Source organism: Prunus mume, linkage group LG2 (assembly GCF_029339155.1).
Source record: "Prunus mume cultivar Tortuosa linkage group LG2, ASM2933915v1, whole genome shotgun sequence".
Lineage (NCBI taxonomy): Eukaryota > Viridiplantae > Streptophyta > Magnoliopsida > Rosales > Rosaceae > Prunus > Prunus mume.
Genome location: NC_142699.1, coordinates 16,893,970 through 16,915,815, shown reverse-complemented (window position 1 = coordinate 16,915,815; position 21,846 = coordinate 16,893,970). Strand labels below are relative to the sequence as shown.

Sequence of the window (21,846 nt, the reverse complement as noted above, 5' to 3'; positions counted from 1 at the left end):
ACTTTGTCGACTTACCGGCTATTTAATGAAGCAATTGAAATTTAAAATTTAAAAAAAAATTGAAAAGTATAAATAATAGGATCAAAATCCAAAACCCGTCGACATCAAAGTGAGACTAGTAAGTTTTAGGGGTTGAACTGGTCCGGACTCACATGGAGTGGAAAACAGGCGCGCGCCCACTCCCTAAGAATTATTGGGTCTCTGTTTTGTCCCCTTGTATTGTTTAGTCTTCAAACACGTACAAATTTTAAGGCTTCATCCCAAAATTTAGAATAACTTAAAAAGACTTCCCAGTTTTCCAACATAATATATTTAGTGTTATAAATAATTGAGCAGTTGAGAGGCTCCCTATTTTTCTCTGTGTCTTACACATATGTCGTCTGCTTCGTTTGCTTTGAGCTTAAATTCCCAGAAGAAGACGGTTTGCTTTGTGTAATTACAAACGCTAATAAGACAACATTAAGACGGTTGGGATTTGGATAATGCCCAACTTATGGTTAGGTGATATGGGATAAATTTTTGTATGTTTCAAATACACCAGCTGATTGGTGTATATCCGATGGGTAGTGCCTCTAGCATTTTCTATATCCGATATACATAAAACATGGGGAAATATTTTATTTTTATATTCTATGTATATTGAAGATGAAAAATATTTTCACATATCGCATGTGTATTGGATAGTACACTAACCAAATGGCCTACTCGGAATATAAAAAACTAGCATGTCAAAATTGAATGTGTTTAATGGATCTACCAAAGTCCAACTGCAAACAATTGAATTTTGATTTGCCCCCTCCTGTAGCATCATGGGCCACATGGGAAGTTTCCCAAAATTTAAGGTACTCTTTGAAAAAATAAAAACAAAATTAATATTCTGCCTAATATCGTGGATTTTTTGGGGACTCGCAAGTCACATGCAATTATTTGAATCCATTTATTTTAATTTTTCTTCCCCAACAGCTCACATGCCTGACTGAGAATCTGACTGACCGAGTAGCGAATCATTAATATTAAAAAGTTTTTTTTTTTCATTTTTTTTTTATCTCCATAAATTAAAGAAAATTATGTTAAGGGTAGTGCCCTTCAATATAACATGATTGGTACTCGAAATATAGAAAGGTTGCCATTGGTTGAACCGTTTAGCATGACTAGTCAATGATAACGGAGAAAGTGCCATGTCATCAATGCCACATGTAGTTAGTGAGTTAGTTTGCTGGTTAAACTTGTGTTATGAAGCACGATATCCAATGGAATGTAGTGTATAATTCTCGACTGATTCAATCAATACAACAAACAGATCAATTCACAAACAAAAGTTAAAATGCATCACTTGGCTTTAAAAGTCCATACCTAATTGCCTCAAATGACTAAAAGAAATAATTAAATAAAAATGACTTGCATTAGCGTAAAAACACACAAAATAAAACCATTGTCAATCCTATCGTAAATTCTATAACCCAAACTTTCTTATTTTCTTATGGGGATGTTTATGGCCAATCCCAAACTATGTGCTTGGACCTTGGTACACAAATGGAAAAACTATGTACCAGATTAAGACCCATTATAATATAGTCTCCGGCCGTTGTATATCAGAAACTAGCACTGTATATTTGAGATGACACTTTACAATTGAAGTCATGCATGCATGAGAAGAAGTTTTCATTTTTATTTTAAATTTATTAGGCTGTTTGAAAATATATTTAACTAGATTTGTAATTCAAGTGGTTAAAAACATTTACTTTTGCACCTGATGTCCTAAATTCGATTTCTCCCTCCTTGAATATCACTTATATAAAAAAAGATAGAGAGTACACAGTGCAAACCACGGAACATTAGTGCAATTTTTGGGCCTAAATTCTAATGCCAAAGTTCAATTTTTTTATATTTTATAATAAAAGTGGTGAGAAGTCCATGGCCTGTATCTTATATGGACTGTTTTATGGGCTTTATTTGGGCCTGCCAAGTCACAACAACTATTTTACCATTTAATCCCGCATTAGCACCGCCTATGTGGTTGTGTTTGGTAGGCCTTACTGGACTGAACTAGCTTAAATATCACCTAAAACCCATGTTTAGTAGAGATTATATAGTCCAACAGTAAACAAAACTCCTCACTCCCTCCTCTAATTTAGCGAGGTTGAAAAGTGGTTTGCAATATAGCGCCCTCACTAAATCGAACATGCAAGTCCGAACTAAACCCGTTTCTTCTTCTTCTTAAAATGGAATTGGATTTTCTTGATTTAGGTTTTCAGTAAACCATATTCACTGAAGAAAGATCCTTGGCCTAAATCAAACCTCTCCACCACAATAGTCAAACCGTCAAACCACCACCATGAGGTTTGCTGAACCTATAATTTTGGGACAGCCGTAATATCGCAATCATATAGGTAGAACGAAGAGATTGAAAGGTTCACCCATAAAATTGGGCTACATCCTCTGATTGTTGTATTTGTATATATGTGTAGAGATTAGATTGGGATAGGCTAGAGCCCTTACAAATGGGAGAGGAGAGAGATCTGGAGGAAATAAGAGAGAGTTGCTAAGAGCACTCTCGTCTCTTGGCTCCCTGTCTATTTTAGGGTCCCCCTTCCAGCAAAAGGAAAGAGTCCCTTTTGTAGGAGAACAACCACTGACTTCTATCCTTGGGCTGCAGACGTGGCAGCCCATTAGAGGCCCACCCAAGTGAGGTTAGACAGTGTGTCAACAAGGTTACCTAATTTCTACAACCAAACAAACCAAAATCATTGGCTGGACAAGATCGAAGAGGACGTGTGTGGGAGAATGTATTTGCTGAAGCCTTTGCCTAAGGCTTTCTTGATTGAATAAAACAGAGTCAAAAGGGGAGAAGATAAAAAGAATGGGTAGGTTCTTATTAAAGAAAAAGAAAATAGAGAGAGAAAAAAAAGATTAAAAAAATAAGGAGGTTGAGTTGGGTTGGGTTGGGTTTGAATATGATGATTTTTTATTTTTTGTTTAAGATAATTTTAGCCTTTAAAAAATTCAAAAATTTAGTTCTTTTATTTTTATTATTGTTTTAAATCTAAGTATTACAATAATTATTTTTTAGTCCAACACATCACCAAATATAGGTCTTCAATATTTTTACAATCTAGCTTCTTAGTCCGACGTGGCACCAAACGCAGGTCAATACTTAATGCAACTTAGGCAAATTAGACAGTTCTAGGATTTAATTCAGTCCATGGCAGTTGGTCATACCAAACGACCTATGCATGTACCACTTACTACCAATTTACCAACTAGAACTGTCAAGTGCTCTCCATTTCCTTCCTCATTTTTAGTTATATATATATATATAAATAGTATAGTTACGCTGCTATACCTCTTTTGATACGTGGCACTGAATCGCTAGGCGGGTCCTCTCTTTTATAATTATTTTTTATAAATCGATAGCGTGGCTATACTTGAATTTTAAATGCGTCAGTGTGGCTTTACTGAGTCAAATTTTTATTTTTATTTTTATATGAATAAATAGTACAGTCGTGAGGCTATACTCTTTACATACATACTGTGATTTTTTTTTTTATAAAAAAAAAAAAAAATTGTTTTTTCCAAATTTTTGTTTATCTATAAGAGTAGTTTAGAATATTATCTATTACTATTAGGCCATTACCTGAGTCTTTATTGTCCCCTTTTAAGTTATTACGTTTACAGAGTTATTACCCATATAAATAATTTAGCATTTTCACGTTTAATACTCGAATGGTACACATACATAAGTATTTTTCATGTTTAATACACTTATTTTTTTACAAAATTTTCAATAATACACACAAAATTCACGTATTATACACATAATTTTAGCATATTATTGAATAAAAATAATGTATATTAAAAACAATTAATAATCATATTAAAATATTATGTAGTGGCTGAACTTATCATTTGTAATTTGTCAAAATATTTCCTAATAAAACACGTACGTATTTTATTCATATTTTTCTCATTCCATGTTTTACTAACTATGAAAGAATGTGAGAGGCAAAGATTATTTCTTACTTATTGTAACAAAAATGCAAGATGGTGATTTTGCAATCTCCTTGCTAACCATAAGAACAATTTCAAACAAAGATTCATGAGTATAGTAGTAAGCGAGGTGGTAGTATTCTTCATGTAAAGTGTTGTTTGAAATGTGAAGAAATTACCAAGAACACTCAAACTCAACAATAATTTGTGCAATAACATAATTTAGTATTACTTGAGAGAACGAGGTAGACTAAAGGCGAACATTCCCACAAAAAAAAGAAGAAAAACAAAATTGAACTCTCAAATTGATTTTTTCAACATCTGCTTTGGAGATGTCGAAACTAGCAAATTAATATCTATAAAATATAAACTAATGCAACTAGACGGGTCCTTTTTTTTTAATTTTTTTTAATTAGTAGTGTAGCCGCACGGCTATACTCATTTTTACATATAATACTTAAAGCGTATAGCCGCCCGGCTATACTACGTTTTTTTATAATAAAAATCGTATAGCCACGTGGCTATACGTTTTTTGACACATGACACTAAATTGCTAGACGGGCGCTAGGCGCGAGGCGGATCCTCTTTTTGAAAAAAAAAAAAGTCCGGCCGTGCGGCGGTACTCGGATTTTTTCAAAATTGAGTATAGCAGGGCGGCTTTACTTGGGGTCGCTTTTTGAACCCGTGGCGCCGAATCATTAGCTGGGCTCTAGGCGCCTTTTTATTTACAAATAGTCTGACCGTGCGGCTATACTTGGAATTAAAAACAAATAAATGAGTACAGCCGATCGGCTGTACTGGGGTCTTTTTAGTATAGCCGAGTGGCTGTACGTATGGGTTTTTTAATAATAAAAATAGTATAGCTGCGCGGCTGTACTGTTTTGGACACGTGGCTCCGAATCGCTAGGCGGGCCCTATCTTTTTTGTCTTTTTTTAATTAAATAGTATAGCTGCTCGGCTTGACCCGGTATTTGTTTTTAAAAATGAGTATAGCCGGTCGGCTTTATGAGGATCTGATTTTTTTGCTGTTTTGATAAATAGTGTAGCCGCGCGGCTATACGTTTATTGACACGTGGGCCAAATCGCTTGGCGCTAGCGGGGGCCTCCATATAGCCGCTCGGCTATGCGTAGTTTAAGAAAAGTAAAAATGAGTATATCCTCGCGGCGATACTCGGCACCGAGATTGGGTTCCGATTATTATTAACCGGGATCGCCTGACGCCGACAATGTTTCACAGGCGGGGGATTTTTCTCCCTTGGGTGAGATCGTAGAATCGAAGATCATCAATGACTGTGAGTGACGCCGGCAGGTCCTGGTCCTCCGTCCGGATTGGTTACCTTCAGGAACGAACGGCTAGGCCATTAAGGATGCGATTCAAAGTATGAAGCCCCAGAACCTTTATCTTAGGGTTAGTGTTCGTTCATCATCTTAGGGTAATTATTCAATTTCATTTTAGGGTAATTATTCAATTTCATTCCAAGGGCAATTGTTCAATTTCATTTTAGCGTAACTATTCAATTTCTTACTGAACAGTTCGTCAGTCTGTTTTGTTCAGATTTTGTTGCATTTTGGGGGTATATTTACTAGATTTCCTGGGATTTTTCTGATTACCAACATAGCCCACTTCACCCATCGTCATCTATGCTATTGACTGCTGATCATGATGACTGATTTGTACCATTACAATACAGGCATAAAACATAATTGAATGAATATATATTACTGTATGCACGTTGGATGGTTATATGCTATCATACTTTTTTATCATCTATTGATCATTATCTTTTGGTTATGTGAAAACCTACATTTATAATTTCTTTTTAATTTGTCTGTAATTCTGAATTTTAAGAGGTTTTCTGAGTTGTAAATGTTGATGAAAATAAACATGTACACAGAAATGTAGTAGGAAAATATTTTAAAATATTTCTTAAACGCCCTTGTTGTATCTGATTCATGATTCTGAATATTTGAGCATCAGTGTAAATGAAAGAGTGAAATAGGATGTGGGGTTTGGGTGTGTGATGGTGGGGCGGTGGGGTTGGTCAAGATGAGGGAGAAGTGGGGAGGGTTGACAGGGATGGGGAAGGAAGAAAAAAAAAACAAAAAACAAACAAAAATATTTATATATATAGTGTTTACAGGATTGTGAATATGGAAATATAGAAACAATGAAGCTAATTACAAGGACTAGTGATGACAGACAGGGTATCCAATTACAATCAGTAAGAAAGCAATTCTAATAAACTAAATTACTTACATACACACTTCAATAGCTTAAAGAAAACATTACAAATCATATTTATGTACTTAGTTCTAAGGGAAAACACAAACAGCTAGCTAAGAACATCTTTCGATTTTCCAACATACTCCCAATGCAGACTTTGTCAAGTGTCATGGCGCTTCAATGATTACTTAAGTGAAGAGTTTCTCCTCTTGATCTGGATGAGCTTGTCAAACACACACCATGGAAAGCTCAGGAAATGATCTCTTTCCATTCCCTTGTTGCAGCGACCCCAGTAATCAGGATAATTAATATGTAACATGGTACCAAGCTGATGCTTTTGCTGATTCTACATCATTGATATCAGGCTTCATATCCGACTGCATTCCCAGCTTCTCATCAAACCAGGTCCTGGCTTCCTTTCTCAGTGCCTTTATAGCATAATCAATCGACTCCAAGTCTTTTCCCCTGTTGAAATTTTTTGATACTGCAGTGATGCTCCCACTTAGTATTTCGGCTTCAGTTTTGTAGCCGTAGTAATCCATCAGGTTTCCCAGCTTGTAGTCATACTCATTTTTGTAATTGATGGCATCTTTGACGTAGTCTTCAAATCCATCTACCACCATATCGGGGTCATAAAACTTCATAGCAACTTCCATGGTGAAGGATTTAATTGAGCCTGAGTTTGAAGGTGAATCTGATGCGAGCTCAACACGTTTCACCTGTCGGAAAAGCCTCCCAATCACACGTTTTGACTCGTAGGTGAGTTTGTCAACCTTCTCCATGAAATCTGGGTATTTGTGGATACGTAGACAGCGTGGCACTTCCACTACCACACCAGTTTTTGGAGAGTCAACAGCATGCGAGCTGAGCTCGGCGAGCTTGATACATGGAGCACTGGCAGCCTTCTGTCGCTGTGTGTCTGCAAAGACAGTATGTGCATTACAAATGATCCCCAAGTTGTCGTTCACTATGTAGTTGGTAAATGACTCTGTAACCTCCTGTAACAAACACAACAGAACGCAATGAATAAGGCAGAGACAAGATTCAACAAGCGAAGTATATATCTTTCAAATATCATTGAATACATTTCACTTGATGAATTGAGAAATACCTCCATTGTCACAACATGATCCAATTCAATAGTTGGTGCTGGGGTATAATTCATAGGTTGAACTTGCCAAGGAGGAGTTAGATCAGGGTCCCAACTGACAAAGTAACAATCTCCGTCCAAGTCACTTCCAGAGCATTCATTCGGATGAGGCCTAATACAAGGAAAGAAACATAGTCAGTATGTGAATAGAGAAACACTAATATGCAGGTGCAATATGAAACAAATTTAGTTACTTACCGGTTTCCTTTTTGAGGGAAGACTACACAATCCACCATGTGGTGCAAGGCCGGCACGTTCACAGCCCTAAGAACAAGAACATCTCCTGGATGTAAACAGGGGTTTTTAGCAACCACTACGTTTTCCTCAACAATGAAATTGTCTTCGCTTGAAGTAGCGCTGCTATTGCTATTGCCACCGAAGACGGCACGTTGAGAACACTGCACAAATACCTCACCATATTCCAATGTCCCGGTTTCATCTAGGCATCCCATCAAGGATCTTCCATTTGGAACAAATATCCTCGTCTTGGTCCGCAACTCCACAAGCTTGGATGCACAGAATGCTTGTAGCATCAATGACATAAATGGTTCTGCATCTGGCTCGTAACCACACGCAAGCATTTCCTTTAAAACGTTGGTGACCTCTCCTTGGAATATCATTTCAAGTGCTTCCAGTGCTCTTGATGGGTCAGTCAAAACACCTTCCAATTGTTTCAAAGCCTCGTTTTGCTTTTTCATGAAAACATGATCGGGGACTCCGAGGGTGGACAAAAGGGTGATCAGTTGACGATTAAGGAAACAAGGTTGGTACCTGCTCCATGCCAGAACATCTAGTTTTGTGTTGTTGGATTGGTACTTGCACATGCTATCTCGCAGTGCCAACTTCTTTGACAATGTAGGATCAACTGCCACAACACCTTTATAGCCACCAAGTCGAATTTGAAAGGCGGATGGAGTAGTACTTTTGCCGCACTTGCTTGTCACTCTTCCAGCAAACTCCGCAGATATCTTCCCAATTCCATCAGAAAAACAATATTTAACTCCACCTCTTTCTGTTTCTACATCAGGAATGAATTCAATTTCATCCTCACCAACATCAAAAGTCTCCCTTGAAGAGCTGAAAGCCTGACCCAACCTGGCAGCATGTTTTGCTGCATTTTTTATGTCACTGAAATCACCCATCCAATTTCTGATGTCTTGTGCAGTCAACTCACTTCTAGATGCAAACATCCACACCGAATGCTCTCGTAATTGACTCGACGAATGGGCAAGAAACTCAAACTTCTTTTCACCAATGACTATGCCATTTCTTAGAGTAGAAAGTATTCTTTCATAAACTCCAGTTCTCCTTTCCTCTTCTGTAGAAGTTGTAGAATTTGTCCGTGGACATAAATCTCCTGAACGCATCTTACCCATGTCCTCATCCACGAAAGAAACACGAAGGAAATTATCAACATCTTCAGGATAATTTCGTAAAACACGATTGGATATATTTGCCTCTGGACCACAGAAGTAAACTTTAGATGGTGTTACTTGAACTCTGTGCACATACACCATCCCATCATCTAAAGAAATAGCTGGCGACTGAGGAATTCGCTTGCATGCCATGTACTCTTTGTACTGCTCAGTAAGCCAACTCACAGGCTCATAGCAGCACCCTTTTAACCGAAACAGCTTGTCCAGGGCACACTCTATATATTCAGTTCTTATTATGCTAGGATCCACTAGCTTATAAAAATTGACATCAAGTGCTTGCCCAGGAACACATCCATGCTGAACCAAGGAATTGATCTTAAAAAGGATTTTGTATGGCAAGTTAATGCCAAGGGGTGGACCCACGATAGGAACCAGATCTGAAGTACAGGAGAAAGTGTTGCCGCTCTCCAGAACCAACCGCCCTTCATTTTCTTTATAATGAGCAAAACTCTTGCGTAGATTTGGAAGCTCACAAGTAGGTGGAAGCTCCAAACATACAGCAGAAGATTGCCCAATGCAGCGTGAAGGAGTGAAATCAACTTCTCGAACCCAGCCATTTTGAGAAGCTTTCTTGAAAATCCGAGGGGCACCAAGTAACTAGCAAGAGAAAGAAGAAAGGCGGAGCACAATGTTAGTCATTTGCCCTAAGTTCCAGACATAATATAGTAATTCTGCTATGCTATAAGGAACACAATAGTCTGTCTCAACAACGTTCAAATTCTCTGCGCCGAAGCAATGAAGTTATAGTGTTTGAGAAATTTGACATGAGATCAGATTATCATGTAGGAACTAGTGAATGGAAAACATCTTATTCAGGTATCTACTGCAATTGGAAAACATCTTATTTGTATATTTCATGGCAAAATGCAAAGTCATGATTCACAAATTCTGTAGTTTAACTGGCATACCTGGATTAGAAGAAACTTTGGAAATTGGCCACGTGGATGATGTAGCTCAATCTGGCGAATACTTTCAGAGGAGATCTCTAGCTTGTATTCAACAGCATCAAGAGATAACAATAAGTAGATATTTTTAAATTCCTTCCCGAATTTCACTGAAACATCCAATGCTGTCCAAAGCACAGAAAACTGTCCCTCAGAAATCAGGCATCCCAAGTGCAGCTTGACAAGTTCCATGCTATGTTCAAAGTTTTGAAGCTTCAATTTTGTAGCTGTTTCAAAGTACAAATAGAAACTAATGACTCGGAACTCATTACAACTTCTCTTTACATAAATTACTTGAAAAGACAAAGGCTTAATAACTACTGAAAGCAAACAAGAATTTCAAAAGGGAGTTTGAAACCAATTCCGAATTAAATGACAGAGCTGACAATTATCTAAATTACAGGACAAATTGTTACCTCTCTCCAGAACGAACGGTCCTTCGTTTTCTTTATAATGAACAAAACTACTGCATAGATTCGGAAGCTCACAACTTGGTGGAAGCTCCAAACATACAGCAGAAGATTGCCCAATGTAGCATGTAGGAGTGAAATCAACTCCTCGAACCCACTGCCTTCTGGAAGCTTTCTTAAAAATCCGAGGAGCACCAATTAACTAGTAAGAGAAAGAAGTGAGGAAGATAAAAATGTTAGCAATTGGTAAATATGCTCAACCTTTAGTAGAACTTAAAACAGTTATCCATGTTTTTCATTTAAATTTAACTGCTGGGCAAACCTGGATGAGAAGAAACTTTGTAAGTTGGCCGCGTGGATGATATAGCTCAATCTGGCTAACATTTTCAGAGGTGATCTCAAGCTTGTAATCAACCGAATCATAAGAGAAGAACAAGTAGATGTTCTTAAGTCCCACCCCAAATTTCACCAAAACATCCGATCTTGCCCAAAGCACAGAAAACTGTTCCTCAGAAATCTGGCATCCCAAGTGAAGTTGTACAAGTTCCGTGCAGTGCTCAAAGATTTCTGAGTTGGGCACCATGTCAAACTTCGCTTTTCTAGCTTTCAAATAAGATTTATTGTACCACAGGATTCGAGCATCGGCTAATGGAATTATGATACCAGCAAATTTTGCATCTGTGAACTGAACTATGGCAAGTGTTCTTGATTTTCCATCTTTGGGAGGAAGAAACTTTATAGCATGGACAGTTCCTTTTCCAGTATATGCCTCCAGAAATTCTGTCACTGCTGCTGGAGACTCGCTGGAGGAAAATCCATACAATTGAATTGTCTTAACCATTTTCGTAATGTTGATGGCAACTGCTGCAGATTCAACGTACAAATTGATATAAATAAAGCAGAAAGAAAAACCAATTCTCTGAAGTAAATAACTGAGCTCAAAAAAATTAAGTAAACAGAATGCAGAACAGAAAGCAAGGGCCTGGCATTTCAATTTTCAAGCAAATGCAAATGAGAAAAAAGTCTGACCTTGAAATTTTTGAATGTAAGCACTGAGATACTGAGATACGACCAAAGGCTGTTGTGTAAGAAGCAAAGCTCATGATACCACTATATATATAGGGAAAACAAGCACACTGTACATAACTTGCCATGGCAGTTGTAGCAGGGAAATAAAATCTCAAACTTGGCATGGCAGTTTTAGCAGCGAAGAAAAAAAACTTGTCATGGCAGTTGTCCTGTTGGCGCCAATGAGTAGAATAACGACTGCCGCGATCACCTGCTTCGCAGCAATGACATAACATCCTAATGCAAAGATTACATGGCGAGGAGTCACTTTTTTCGAAAAGGGGAAGGTATCAAATTGTATTGTGACACGTGGCAACATAGCGATGGACAAGTAGTGCTACACAGTATTAACAATTTTTTATTTTTTTTTCACTACTCATTTGACTTTTATTTCATCTGTATGACGTATTGCCTCTCTTGTAACGTGACATTACGTGAGGAGAGACATATGGGATACACCCCATTCTGTATAAGTCTTATCCTTATAAGATAGTCAATAATGTCGTTCATATATGTTTGTACATTTATTTGCATTAAAAATACTTTTGAGATTAAATGTACTTAAAAGTTCATAAATCAAATTTGTGTTATGGTGGTAACTCTTAAGTTAGGTTAAGGAGGGTGAATCAAGCTGCTAGTTAAAATGAAATCAAACATTTGGCCAAGAACCTTCTGGAAGTTTTTGACTCGACCAGACATAAGGTCTTAGTGGTTGGGAGAAGTCTTGGCTAAGAATCTTCTAGAATCTCTCATTGCCAATTGGCAGTGGGCACCTATGATCTCCATGATGGGGAATCTTTGTCGTTACCCCTTGATGAGCAAGGTTAGAAAAAGTAAGGTATCAATAGAATAGAGTTATATGGAATACTTTTTGAAATATGGAACTTGCTAGGAAAGGGGTTAGACGGTGGAGCCATCCATGATCCACCACTCACAAACCTAGTTGGCACTGTTTTAAAATTGCGTTGGCAATTTTTGTTCTAAAGTTCAAGTATAATATTTTCCAAGAACCTTCGAACCAATCATGATGTGTTAGTCCTTGGGAGAAGTTTTGGCAAAGAATGTTCTAGAATCTCACATGGGAAATGGGCTGGGGAACTTTTCCCCTTGCTGAGCAAGGTTTTGGACCAGAGAAGAGAGAGCATATACTTGAGACTGAGTGGGGATGAATTAGAATAGGTGCTTTGTCTAAAAGCAGTAATAGATTTAGAGTATTTTAGGGTACTTTTTGGAAAGATGGAACTTGCTCCAAAAGGAGTTATATGGAGCCATCCACTACTCACCATCCTAGTTAGTAGGCCTGTTTTTTTCATGCAGCATTTGGGAAGAAAACTGTTAAGCTGGTGATTTAAGCTGGTGATTTAAGGCGTTTATATTTGCAGCCTATCAGAAGCCAATTGAATTCCCAAAAACCTGAAAAACTTCCCTTGCTAATTAAATCTACGCTAGTTTGTGTACTTCAAGAAAGCAAGAGAGTGAAATTCTTTTGGCATACAACATTCAGAACAGCACACATACAATTTGTTCTCTTAAAATACAAGATTATCATAACAAAACTCCCCTCAAAATGGAAGGATATTATGCTAATACTTGCACTGGAGAATGACATTGTTTTATTAAAAATTAGAATAATTACTAATAAACTTAATATCTTATTCTACAAAAATAGCTTGAATTTGCTGAAGCTCATCTCGTGTTCACATCTGCAGACTAGAGTAGATTCTACTCAAATCACTTCATCTTTCCTCGCAAATAGATTTATACGGTGAAACCTGTTTCACGATTGGACATCATTAGTATTTTTTATATTTTTTTATATATAATCATTCTATATGTTATGTTCGGCCACAATGTTCGGCTCATGATTGTTATTTGGGCCTAGTGCTGCGGCTTGATTAAAACTTTTGCTCTCGAAAACAAATTGTTTGATGAATATTGTTTTTTGGGCCTAGTGCTAACATCTCCCTACCTGAAAATTGTCAAGAAATAAAAAAAATAGGTAGATATGAAGCAAAAAGACCAAGGAAAAGAAAAAGGAGGGGAAGAAGAAAAAAATTTGGAAAAGAGAGAGAAGGAATCAACAAGCCAGGATAAGAGAAAAAAACAAAAAAAGGGGGTAGAGAGAGGAGAGAGGGATAAAAGTGTCAAGGAATCACGTGATTATATGTGAGTGATATTGAATTCTCTATAATTATTTTGAACTAGGTAAAATTGTTTGAACACCCAATTTTATTGTACACCGAGCCCAATTTATTGTACCACTAGAGCCTAGTTTTTTAGCAATATATGCTAATTGTTTTTACATGTACTAATTGATTTATTATTTTTTTTTTTATCAAAATGCATTTGGTTCATTTTTTTTTTTAAATTTGATGGATGATTATAAGATGATGGATGCAATATCAATTTTGCTATTTATATTATTTTAATCATTGTATCGGTGCCATACATGTATCCTAATTTTTGGAAATTTTCTGTATCAACGCACCCGTACCCATATCCATGTAATCTGTAAGTTCCGCCTACTTGACTTTCAAATCCTGGATCCGCCACTAATTAACCTGATCCAACAATTAAAAAATAGGATCTCAACTAAAGGCCATATATAAGGCCCTCACTATAAAATGACTTATAAGACTCTAAGGGGTCGTATGGCATGGCGAATTGTCATGGACTATACTAAATCTTGGGATTGTCTCGAATTAGCTTGGATTGGACTAAGTTGGATTAAGTACTGACCTACATTTGGTGCTAGGTCGGACTAAAAAATAATTCTTATAATATTTAAATTTAATTGGGGTTTTTGACATAAAATATAAATACATGCTACAAAGAAACCCAATTCAAAGATTTATAACAACATCTAGCAAAAAAAAAAAAAAAAGATTTAAAACAAATAAAATTTTGTTTTTGTTTTTTATGAAGAATAAAATTATGAAATTTGTTTTTTGGCTTAGTTGGTCGAAACATTGTTAAAGGAGCTAAGCTCACTCTATATAATTCTAGGTTTTTCAGGGACAAAGTAAAATAATAATTAAAAAATTTATATATATATATATGTATAATTTTTGTATGTTTGACTTTTGACTTCAAATTGAAAAATATAATTTGACAAGGTAAAAATTGCTTGCGATAAAGAAAGCATCACATCATGGATTATTAAACATGTTTCAATATCAAAAAAATATCAAACATTTGTAAATTACCATAGTTTGATTTTCCAAATGCAATATCAAAATAATTATTGTAATATTTAAATTTAATTAAGGATTTTTATCTATAAAAAAATAAATGCTCCAAAAAAAACTCATTCAAAGATCTAAAACAATAATTAAAAGAAAACAAATAAAATTCTTATATTTTTTTTAAAGAGGCGTCAGACTCACGTGTTCTATTTAGCTAGCGTGCTATTTAGCGAGCGTGCTATTTAGCGAACCACTTTTCAGGCTCACTATATTAGACAAGCGAGTGAGGCATTTTTTCTCTATTGGACTATACAGTCTCATTTAAGTTAGTCTCATATCTTACCAAATAAGGGTTTTGAGTGTTATTGAACCTAGTCTAATTCAATGAGGTGTACCAAACATGGCCTAAGTATCTTAGCCCCAATATAATAACAGGCCCAAATTAGTATTCTCTAACTAACAGTAATTTTGTGAAATTCTATAATGAGGCCTATATATGTGAACTTTAAAAGCGGACCATACATTTCCCAAAAGATGTATTTAATAAAATCAAAGTAATCGAACCACTAAAACTAAGTCCTCACTTGAAAATCATATATATGAACCTCATAATATAATGACTCCAATACTTTTACAGTGCATCCATTGGGTAAAGACATTAGGCCTGTGGCTTCCCAATGTCGGAGTACAAAATTATTTTGACCTCAATCTATGATTTAAGCACTATTGTAACTTCCATCAGTTTATAAAAAATTGAAGCACTATTACAAAAAGTTTTTTTTTTTTAAAGGTAGAATTACAGTCCATGAAAGACAAATTTTATCAAAATATTTTGCTGAAACAAAAAAGAGTCAGAGCATGAAAGCAATATAGCAGGAAGTAGGATGAGATTCCAATATTCAGCTTCAGCGTCCTAAACTTCAATTTGCTTTAGATCGAGCATAAAGCTGAAGTTATTATTATTATTTTTTAAGAAATAGAAACTTTATTAGATACACTTCAATGGTACAATTAAAGATATCAACAAAACATCTAAAATATCAATTCCAAGAGGGCAACAAACTAACATGGTAAAAACACAAGGGACATTTTGGAAAAAGCAAAAGGAAAGAGAAAAATTTTAAAAGAAGCAAAAATGGACAAAAATGCCCTTATTTATTTTTAGATTTTTTAAGGAATCCAATACATTTGCATGTCTTTGATTTGAAAGTTGAGTGGTTTTTTTGTCTTTTTTGAAAAAACTTTGGCTTTTTCCAAAAGTGAATTTTTTTTTATGTCTAAAACCTAAAAAACCTAAAACACAACTAATGCGGACAAAAGCCGCACTAAAACTAGTAGCCCACATCATCACAATTAACCATAAGCCCAGATAAAGCACACAAACTCAACATAACCAACCCTAAAACAACTCATGAGCCTAGATGAACCCTACCACCACCACCTGATGAAGCGTCATAGCGGCCACATCTACCACCACATCCGTAATAGATTTGGAGAAAATATGATTTCCAACGATCTACCTGCGCATAAAAGCGAACAAATAAATGAAAACAACAACTTTGCCAAAGAACAATTGGGTGATTTGTAGCAACCTCCGTCAAAGATAATGTAGAATCAAATTTAGAGAACATGAGCAACGTCAAGGAGCGGGTTTTGAGAGTAAGATTTGATTGAGAACATATACTAAAAGGTGTGATGGGGAACTTCAATCTAACCATGGCTCAAAAGAAACCACTACAAGAGGTTTTTTTTCAAAATGCCCCAGTGGACTTATTTAATAACCTAAAAGGAAAAGACGAGAAGAGAGGAGGGGGAGGAGAAGGGCAGTGACGTGTTTTCCTCCTCCCCCCTCTATGGAGTTTTCCTTTAAGACTCACAGAGGGAGAGAGCGAAAGCTGAAGTTATGATGTATATGCCAACTTGAAATTGAACATAAGCCAAATTAAAATCAAACATAGGAACTTGCAGTCTAATAGGCATAATCTTTATCCTTAAATAGAATGTTGTTGTCTAATTAAAAAAATAAACTAAACTAAACGCTAGTATTGTTGGTTTATTCATTGATGCAAATTTTCTTTGAACTAAAATTCCCAGTTATATACACAAAGGTGGACTCTAAGCTACTACCAACATCAATCATAAATCACTATTACTAACATCAACTTTTGAGCTTTAAGCAAATTACCCAAGCTGGCAGGTTAATTTATAACACTCTTCTCGAAAGCATAAACTTCAGCTCACTTAGCAACGAAATTTTTTGCAGAACTTACCTCATATTTTGTTTGCCCTAAAACTAAATAGATAGAGAAAGAGGCAACTTACAGGTGGTGTGATGATTTGGCCTAGTGTACCCTTGATGGGAGCATTCGGTACCTTGAGGTATGACGCTTCGTTCTGGGCTAAAAAAGATAATGGATGAGGTCGAGAGCACCGGTGTGGCACCAGCCCAAGACCCTCTGATGGCAAAGTAAGCATGGGAGAATTCTCTGTTTTTAGCAAGTATTTATAGTGTAAATCAAGCTAAGAGAGCTTACCTTTTGTTTAGGGTAAGAGGTCCTTTTTATAGAGAGCATTTGGGATGCTCTTAGTACTTAGTTTCGATGTGGGACTCGTGGAAGTGCCCTCCAAGGTCGACACGAGTTCACAAAATATCAGTGGGGACTTTTCAAGGTCCTTCTGTGTAATAGGCATGGAGTGTCAATCGTTACGTCTTAGGAGTTTCCGGGAATGCAAGCCGATCAGCGGGTGACGACAATGCTTTGTGATGAATCGGTTGCCTATACCGATTCATACATTTGACCGGTCTGTCGGTGAGTCAGAATGTCTCCTTAACCCCATACTTTTTCCACGTATCATGAAGTGAGTGGTAAGGTTAGCTATGGTACAAACATATTTGGATTTGGATGTGCATTTGAATGACTTGGGTCTGACAGTGCAATGAAGATGCTAGGGTAACAAAATATTATATTATAAGTATATTATATTTATTATTTATTATTTAGAAATAAACATATAAATATCAGGTCGGGTTCGGGGAAGGGGGATGTCAATACCATCCTCGTCCCATACTTGGGGATTTTTTAAATTTGAGGATTCCCCTGTCCGATTCTCATTTTGCCCCGAAATCTCCCTTTGTTAAGGCCGGGTTCTTGTCGCATCCCCGCCTCGACGGGAATTTCTACCATACCTAATTGAGCCTTGTTATTTTTAAATCCATTTTTTGGTAAGTTTTATTTTATGGGTCCATTTTTTGGGTAAATTTTATAAGTCCATTTTTATTCATCTGTTTCCCTAACAGTGTGTTTGGATGAGAGAAATAAACTTGGAATTTTGACAAAAGTCAGAATTTCTAAATTGACATGAATCAATTTCCGTGTTTGGATAAAAAAAATTTAGAAATTTAGAAATTCCGCGTGGATAAAAACAAGGGATTTGGAGATCATAAAACCCAACTCTAAATTTTATCCAAAAGTCGTCATTTCTAAAATCCCAAAAGAGATTGAGGTTTAAAAAAAAATAACTTACAAATAAAGGTTAAATTTCGTGTTTTAAATCCATCACTCAAACAAGAAACTTTATAAATTCTAAAACATTAATTTCCGTCATTTTAAATTTCGTTATTTATGAAATCCTTTGTACTTTTAAATTTCCTCGTCCAAACACACTGTAATTGTATGCTTCATTTTCTCCTGACTTTAAACAAAATAAAAAATTAAGTCAGACCATATGATGGGTAGACAATAATTGATGAGTTTAAGCCGACCAAAGAAAAGGAGTTGTTATAAATAAAATTTTAAAAAAAAGAATAAGAAAAAAGGTATCAAGTAGGTTGCTTAAACTCTTCAAACACCAGGAGCAGAAGAAGTGTAGATATAGGCAGCATGAAGCATATGCTGAAGCTTGCCACGTTGCAAATACGAATGCGGGCATTTCCACGAGCCTACGGACACAAAAGTCACGTAGGCATATCGACGAAAAAAAGAGTCACGTAGGCACATGTGCACACTCCTCAACCGTATAACCTAACGCGTCACGTATTCTTTTCATAAAAGTTTTCACCCCATAGTTTGTTAATATTTTGACAGTGCGCTCGCATTAGTCCTCCCCGGACTCCTTTTTCGTCTACATGGAGTAGATCACGATCGACGTTGTCGATTGCAAAGTAGGAGACGCAGTCCTTTGTCTACGACTTTCGACGTCAAAGCTTCAATACTCAACTTTCATTTCATGCTTATCATACTGCAAAAAAAGATTTCATGCTTATCATATTTATTATGTATTTCACGCATTTTAATTGTCTTAATTGCTCATGCAAGTCTCTTAATGGGTAAATTCATACAATATCAGGCAATTTCGCATAAAAAATAAACAAGCAATAATCTCTCATCAGTGCGTACTTTCCAATAGTTTTTGTGATACACATTTCACATAAATTTGACTAAAATAGCAATTAAGTTTCCTTAATAAGTTAATCTTCATGCACTTAATTTGGACCCTAAAAACTTAGTTGCAATAAGGATAGCAAAACGTTGCTACCTCCGATCAATAATGCTATACCACACGTGTGTCAAAGCTTTATTGGCCAAGATAACAAAATAGTAATATCCTCGTTTTATGGACCTTCCTTAAAGTCAAGCAAAGTCATCTTTGAAAATTCCATATTTATTTAGATGAATGCTAGCAATCTTTTATCTAACATTCTCTTTTGCACCTTCTCCTTTCTTGTCATGACATATGTCACTTTATTTACACTTAAAATAATATAATTAATAATCAAATAAGCTAGTTTTTATTTTCTAAATTTACCCTTATTAAATAAAATAGTTAAATTAAATATATTGACTTCCCTAATTTCTTCACTTTAAAAAATATTTTCTCTCAATCATACTCTCAATCCTCTCTCTATCCTTCGCAGCGCCCCACAACCCTTCTTCTACCTCCCCACTTCTCCCCAAAACAAACACTAATACCCAGCAATGACCCATAGCCAGTACCCAAACAAGCATATGAAAGAAACCCACTTCCTCTCCCCCTCATTGCCACCAAACAACATCTCCCTCATCCTTAACCAACAACCCCCCACCGTCCAAAGATTCCCCCCACCTTCCCACCTCCTACTCTTTCTCTGTTGTTTGTAATTGAACAATTTTTTATTTTATTTCTCAAATCTCACCACCAAAGCACTATTTTCTATTTTTATTTGGTTTTGTTTATAAAAAAAAAAAAAAGTGTTTGAACTTTCATGATTTCGGAAGCAAAGGATCTGTTCGGCTGTGAAAACTCAAAGGATTTTTGACTTTTTAGTTTCTGTCAAGGGTATATATGGAAATACAATTTAATTTTTTTTTAATATTAAAAATATTGTTTTGAGTGAGAGAGAAGTGCCACATGTCATTAACAAAATACAAATTTATAAATAAACCCAATCCTATACATGTATTTGTAAAAAAATCCAAGCACTATTTAAATATAGAAACACACCCAAAATCAACCCCAAAGTCAACTTTTTGGGTGTGTTTATAAATAGGTTTTGAGTGTGTGTAATGATGGGTTTTGGGTGTGTTTATATGTTTAAATAGTGCTTGGGTTTTTTTTATAATTTCAACCCCTATTTTGGGTGTTTTAGTGAAACTCCCTAAGAAAAAAGATGGGGTCCAAAGAAGAATGTTAAAGAGAATGTTACTAGCATTTTCCTTTTTTAAAAAAAAAAAAAAAAAAATAGGAACCAAGGGTTAAAGCATATTCGTCATTTTCTTCTAGTTCACAAGAATCATCCTAATTTCACAATCTTCAAAAAGAAACTTTATGATCACCCCATTCTCCAGAAAGAAAAAAAAAGGTATAACTTGGCCACTAAGTTTCTAGTGTCTATCCAATCCAATCAAGGCAAGTCCAAGGTAAAATTTTCATACACGTTCATCCTTTCTTTTGCTGGCAAAAATTTCATTGGATTTCAGCAAATCTCACAGCTCTTATAACGACCTAGAATTCTTGAGACGGGAAAGGAAAACAAGTCCAAGGCAAATAAAGTTATATGCATTAATTACCTTGATTTGGTACATGTTTATACCTAAATGAAAATCCAGTCAAATGAAGAAATCCTTGAAACAAGTGTGGAAAGGCCGGCCGCTTGCCCAACAACCCACCCACCTATACCCTCTCTCTCTCTCTCTGGGACTTGCCATTGTTCTTTGACCAAAGATGACCCAAATTGTAAGTGTCTGCATTAGAAGACCATTAATCAAATTAGTCATGACGATGCCTACCCTCCAATAGTTGCCAAAGAAAATTAGGGGGTCATTTGACCCACTCCGCCAATAAGAAGAAAACAAATAAAATAAAATAGAGAATAATAAAAAGGGTCGAGTGTGCCCAATGGTCAATATGGTAATGTTGATCCAAGTTTAAAAGGGGTAAGTTTTGGAGAGCCGTCTAAAAATTGATTCATACGAAGAAAGTCAATTACTATTAATAGTGCCCTTGGGCCGCAGCACCTTCCTTTCTGCAAATACCTTCCTTTTCTCACTGCTCATGAAGAAATCGTGTCTTTTTTGTTTCTCTCCGTATTTAAAGTATTCAATACATTCGTAACTCTTCAAGAAAACAGATACACAAGGCCTAAGTTGTGATCAATTTCTTGACGCCCTAAGCAACCAAAAAACAGAAAAGAGCTTGTGTTGTGCGAGTCTTCTTGTGAAGCTAATTTGGCCAGAGATATGGAGCACAACAACATCAACACAGACGAAAACAACAGCAACAACAGGAACATGGATGAAGAGGGCAGCTACATGGGTGTTCCAATTCACAGCCAAGTGATGAAGATCAAGCAAGAGTTCGAGAAAATCAAGCACCCGTCTCTGGAGCAGCCTGCAGAGCTGCGACTGAGACGGGTCCTTCTCCGCCAGATTACTCGCCAGCGTTCGCGTTCTCCGCTGGGACTGGCTGCATAGGGAGGGAGGGATAGGGGTTGCCCTGCCTCAGCTTGCATGGTTATGGTGGCGACGCTTTAGATGTTAACTTTTTTGCTTTTTGTTTTTTTTATATTACTGTTTTTCTTGCTTTCTGGTTTCTACCACAGCAACCATGGGAGTTTTGGTGTTTTGGGGTTTTACTAGTTTAGTTGTACAGGTAGTAGTTGGTGGGAATCTCAAAGGCATAGCGAAACTTATCGTTTCTTGGTTAATTTCTATGATTAGATTCCTGTGAGTTTTGCAATTATGATCTCATACATCATATTTTCGTTCTACCGCTAGACTTTCCCTCTTTATCTGTGTTTGTCATGCGCATGCACATGAACAACAACAACCATACATAGAACCTAATCACATTTTGAGGATTAATCCCTGTCCTTTGTTTTTCTCACAAGATCCTACAGGAATTTTCGAAATGTTCACCAACCCTGTAAAGTTTATCGAGTTTTAAAGCTCTGACTATTAATACTA

At 36.2% G+C, this 21,846-nt stretch overlaps 2 protein-coding genes and 1 long non-coding RNA gene across 3 annotated transcripts; 2 read left to right on the top strand and 1 right to left on the bottom strand.

The window, feature by feature from the left end:
* The first annotated feature begins 5,109 nt into the window (after positions 1-5,109).
* On the top strand, positions 5,110-7,285 carry LOC107880541 (uncharacterized). The gene is made up of 2 exons (XR_001677408.2): positions 5,110-5,395; positions 6,366-7,285. It is a non-coding gene; the product is annotated as an uncharacterized LOC107880541 (long non-coding RNA).
* On the bottom strand, positions 6,088-11,414 carry LOC103321444 (putative RNA-dependent RNA polymerase 1). Its single transcript, XM_089047102.1, is given in 8 exon segments — positions 6,088-6,518; positions 6,520-7,209; positions 7,323-7,473; positions 7,560-9,394; positions 9,706-9,968; positions 10,158-10,353; positions 10,474-11,015; positions 11,181-11,414. Coding segments are annotated over 7 exon segments (3,777 nt in total). The 5' UTR covers positions 10,993-11,015; positions 11,181-11,414; the 3' UTR covers positions 6,088-6,395.
* Positions 11,415-20,871: 9,457 nt separating this feature from the next.
* On the top strand, positions 20,872-21,650 carry LOC103344074 (uncharacterized). Its single transcript, XM_008247702.3, has one exon. The coding sequence runs from the start codon at positions 21,121-21,123 to the stop codon at positions 21,352-21,354; it is 234 nt and encodes a 77-aa protein (XP_008245924.1). The 5' UTR covers positions 20,872-21,120; the 3' UTR covers positions 21,355-21,650.
* Positions 21,651-21,846: the final 196 nt, after the last annotated feature.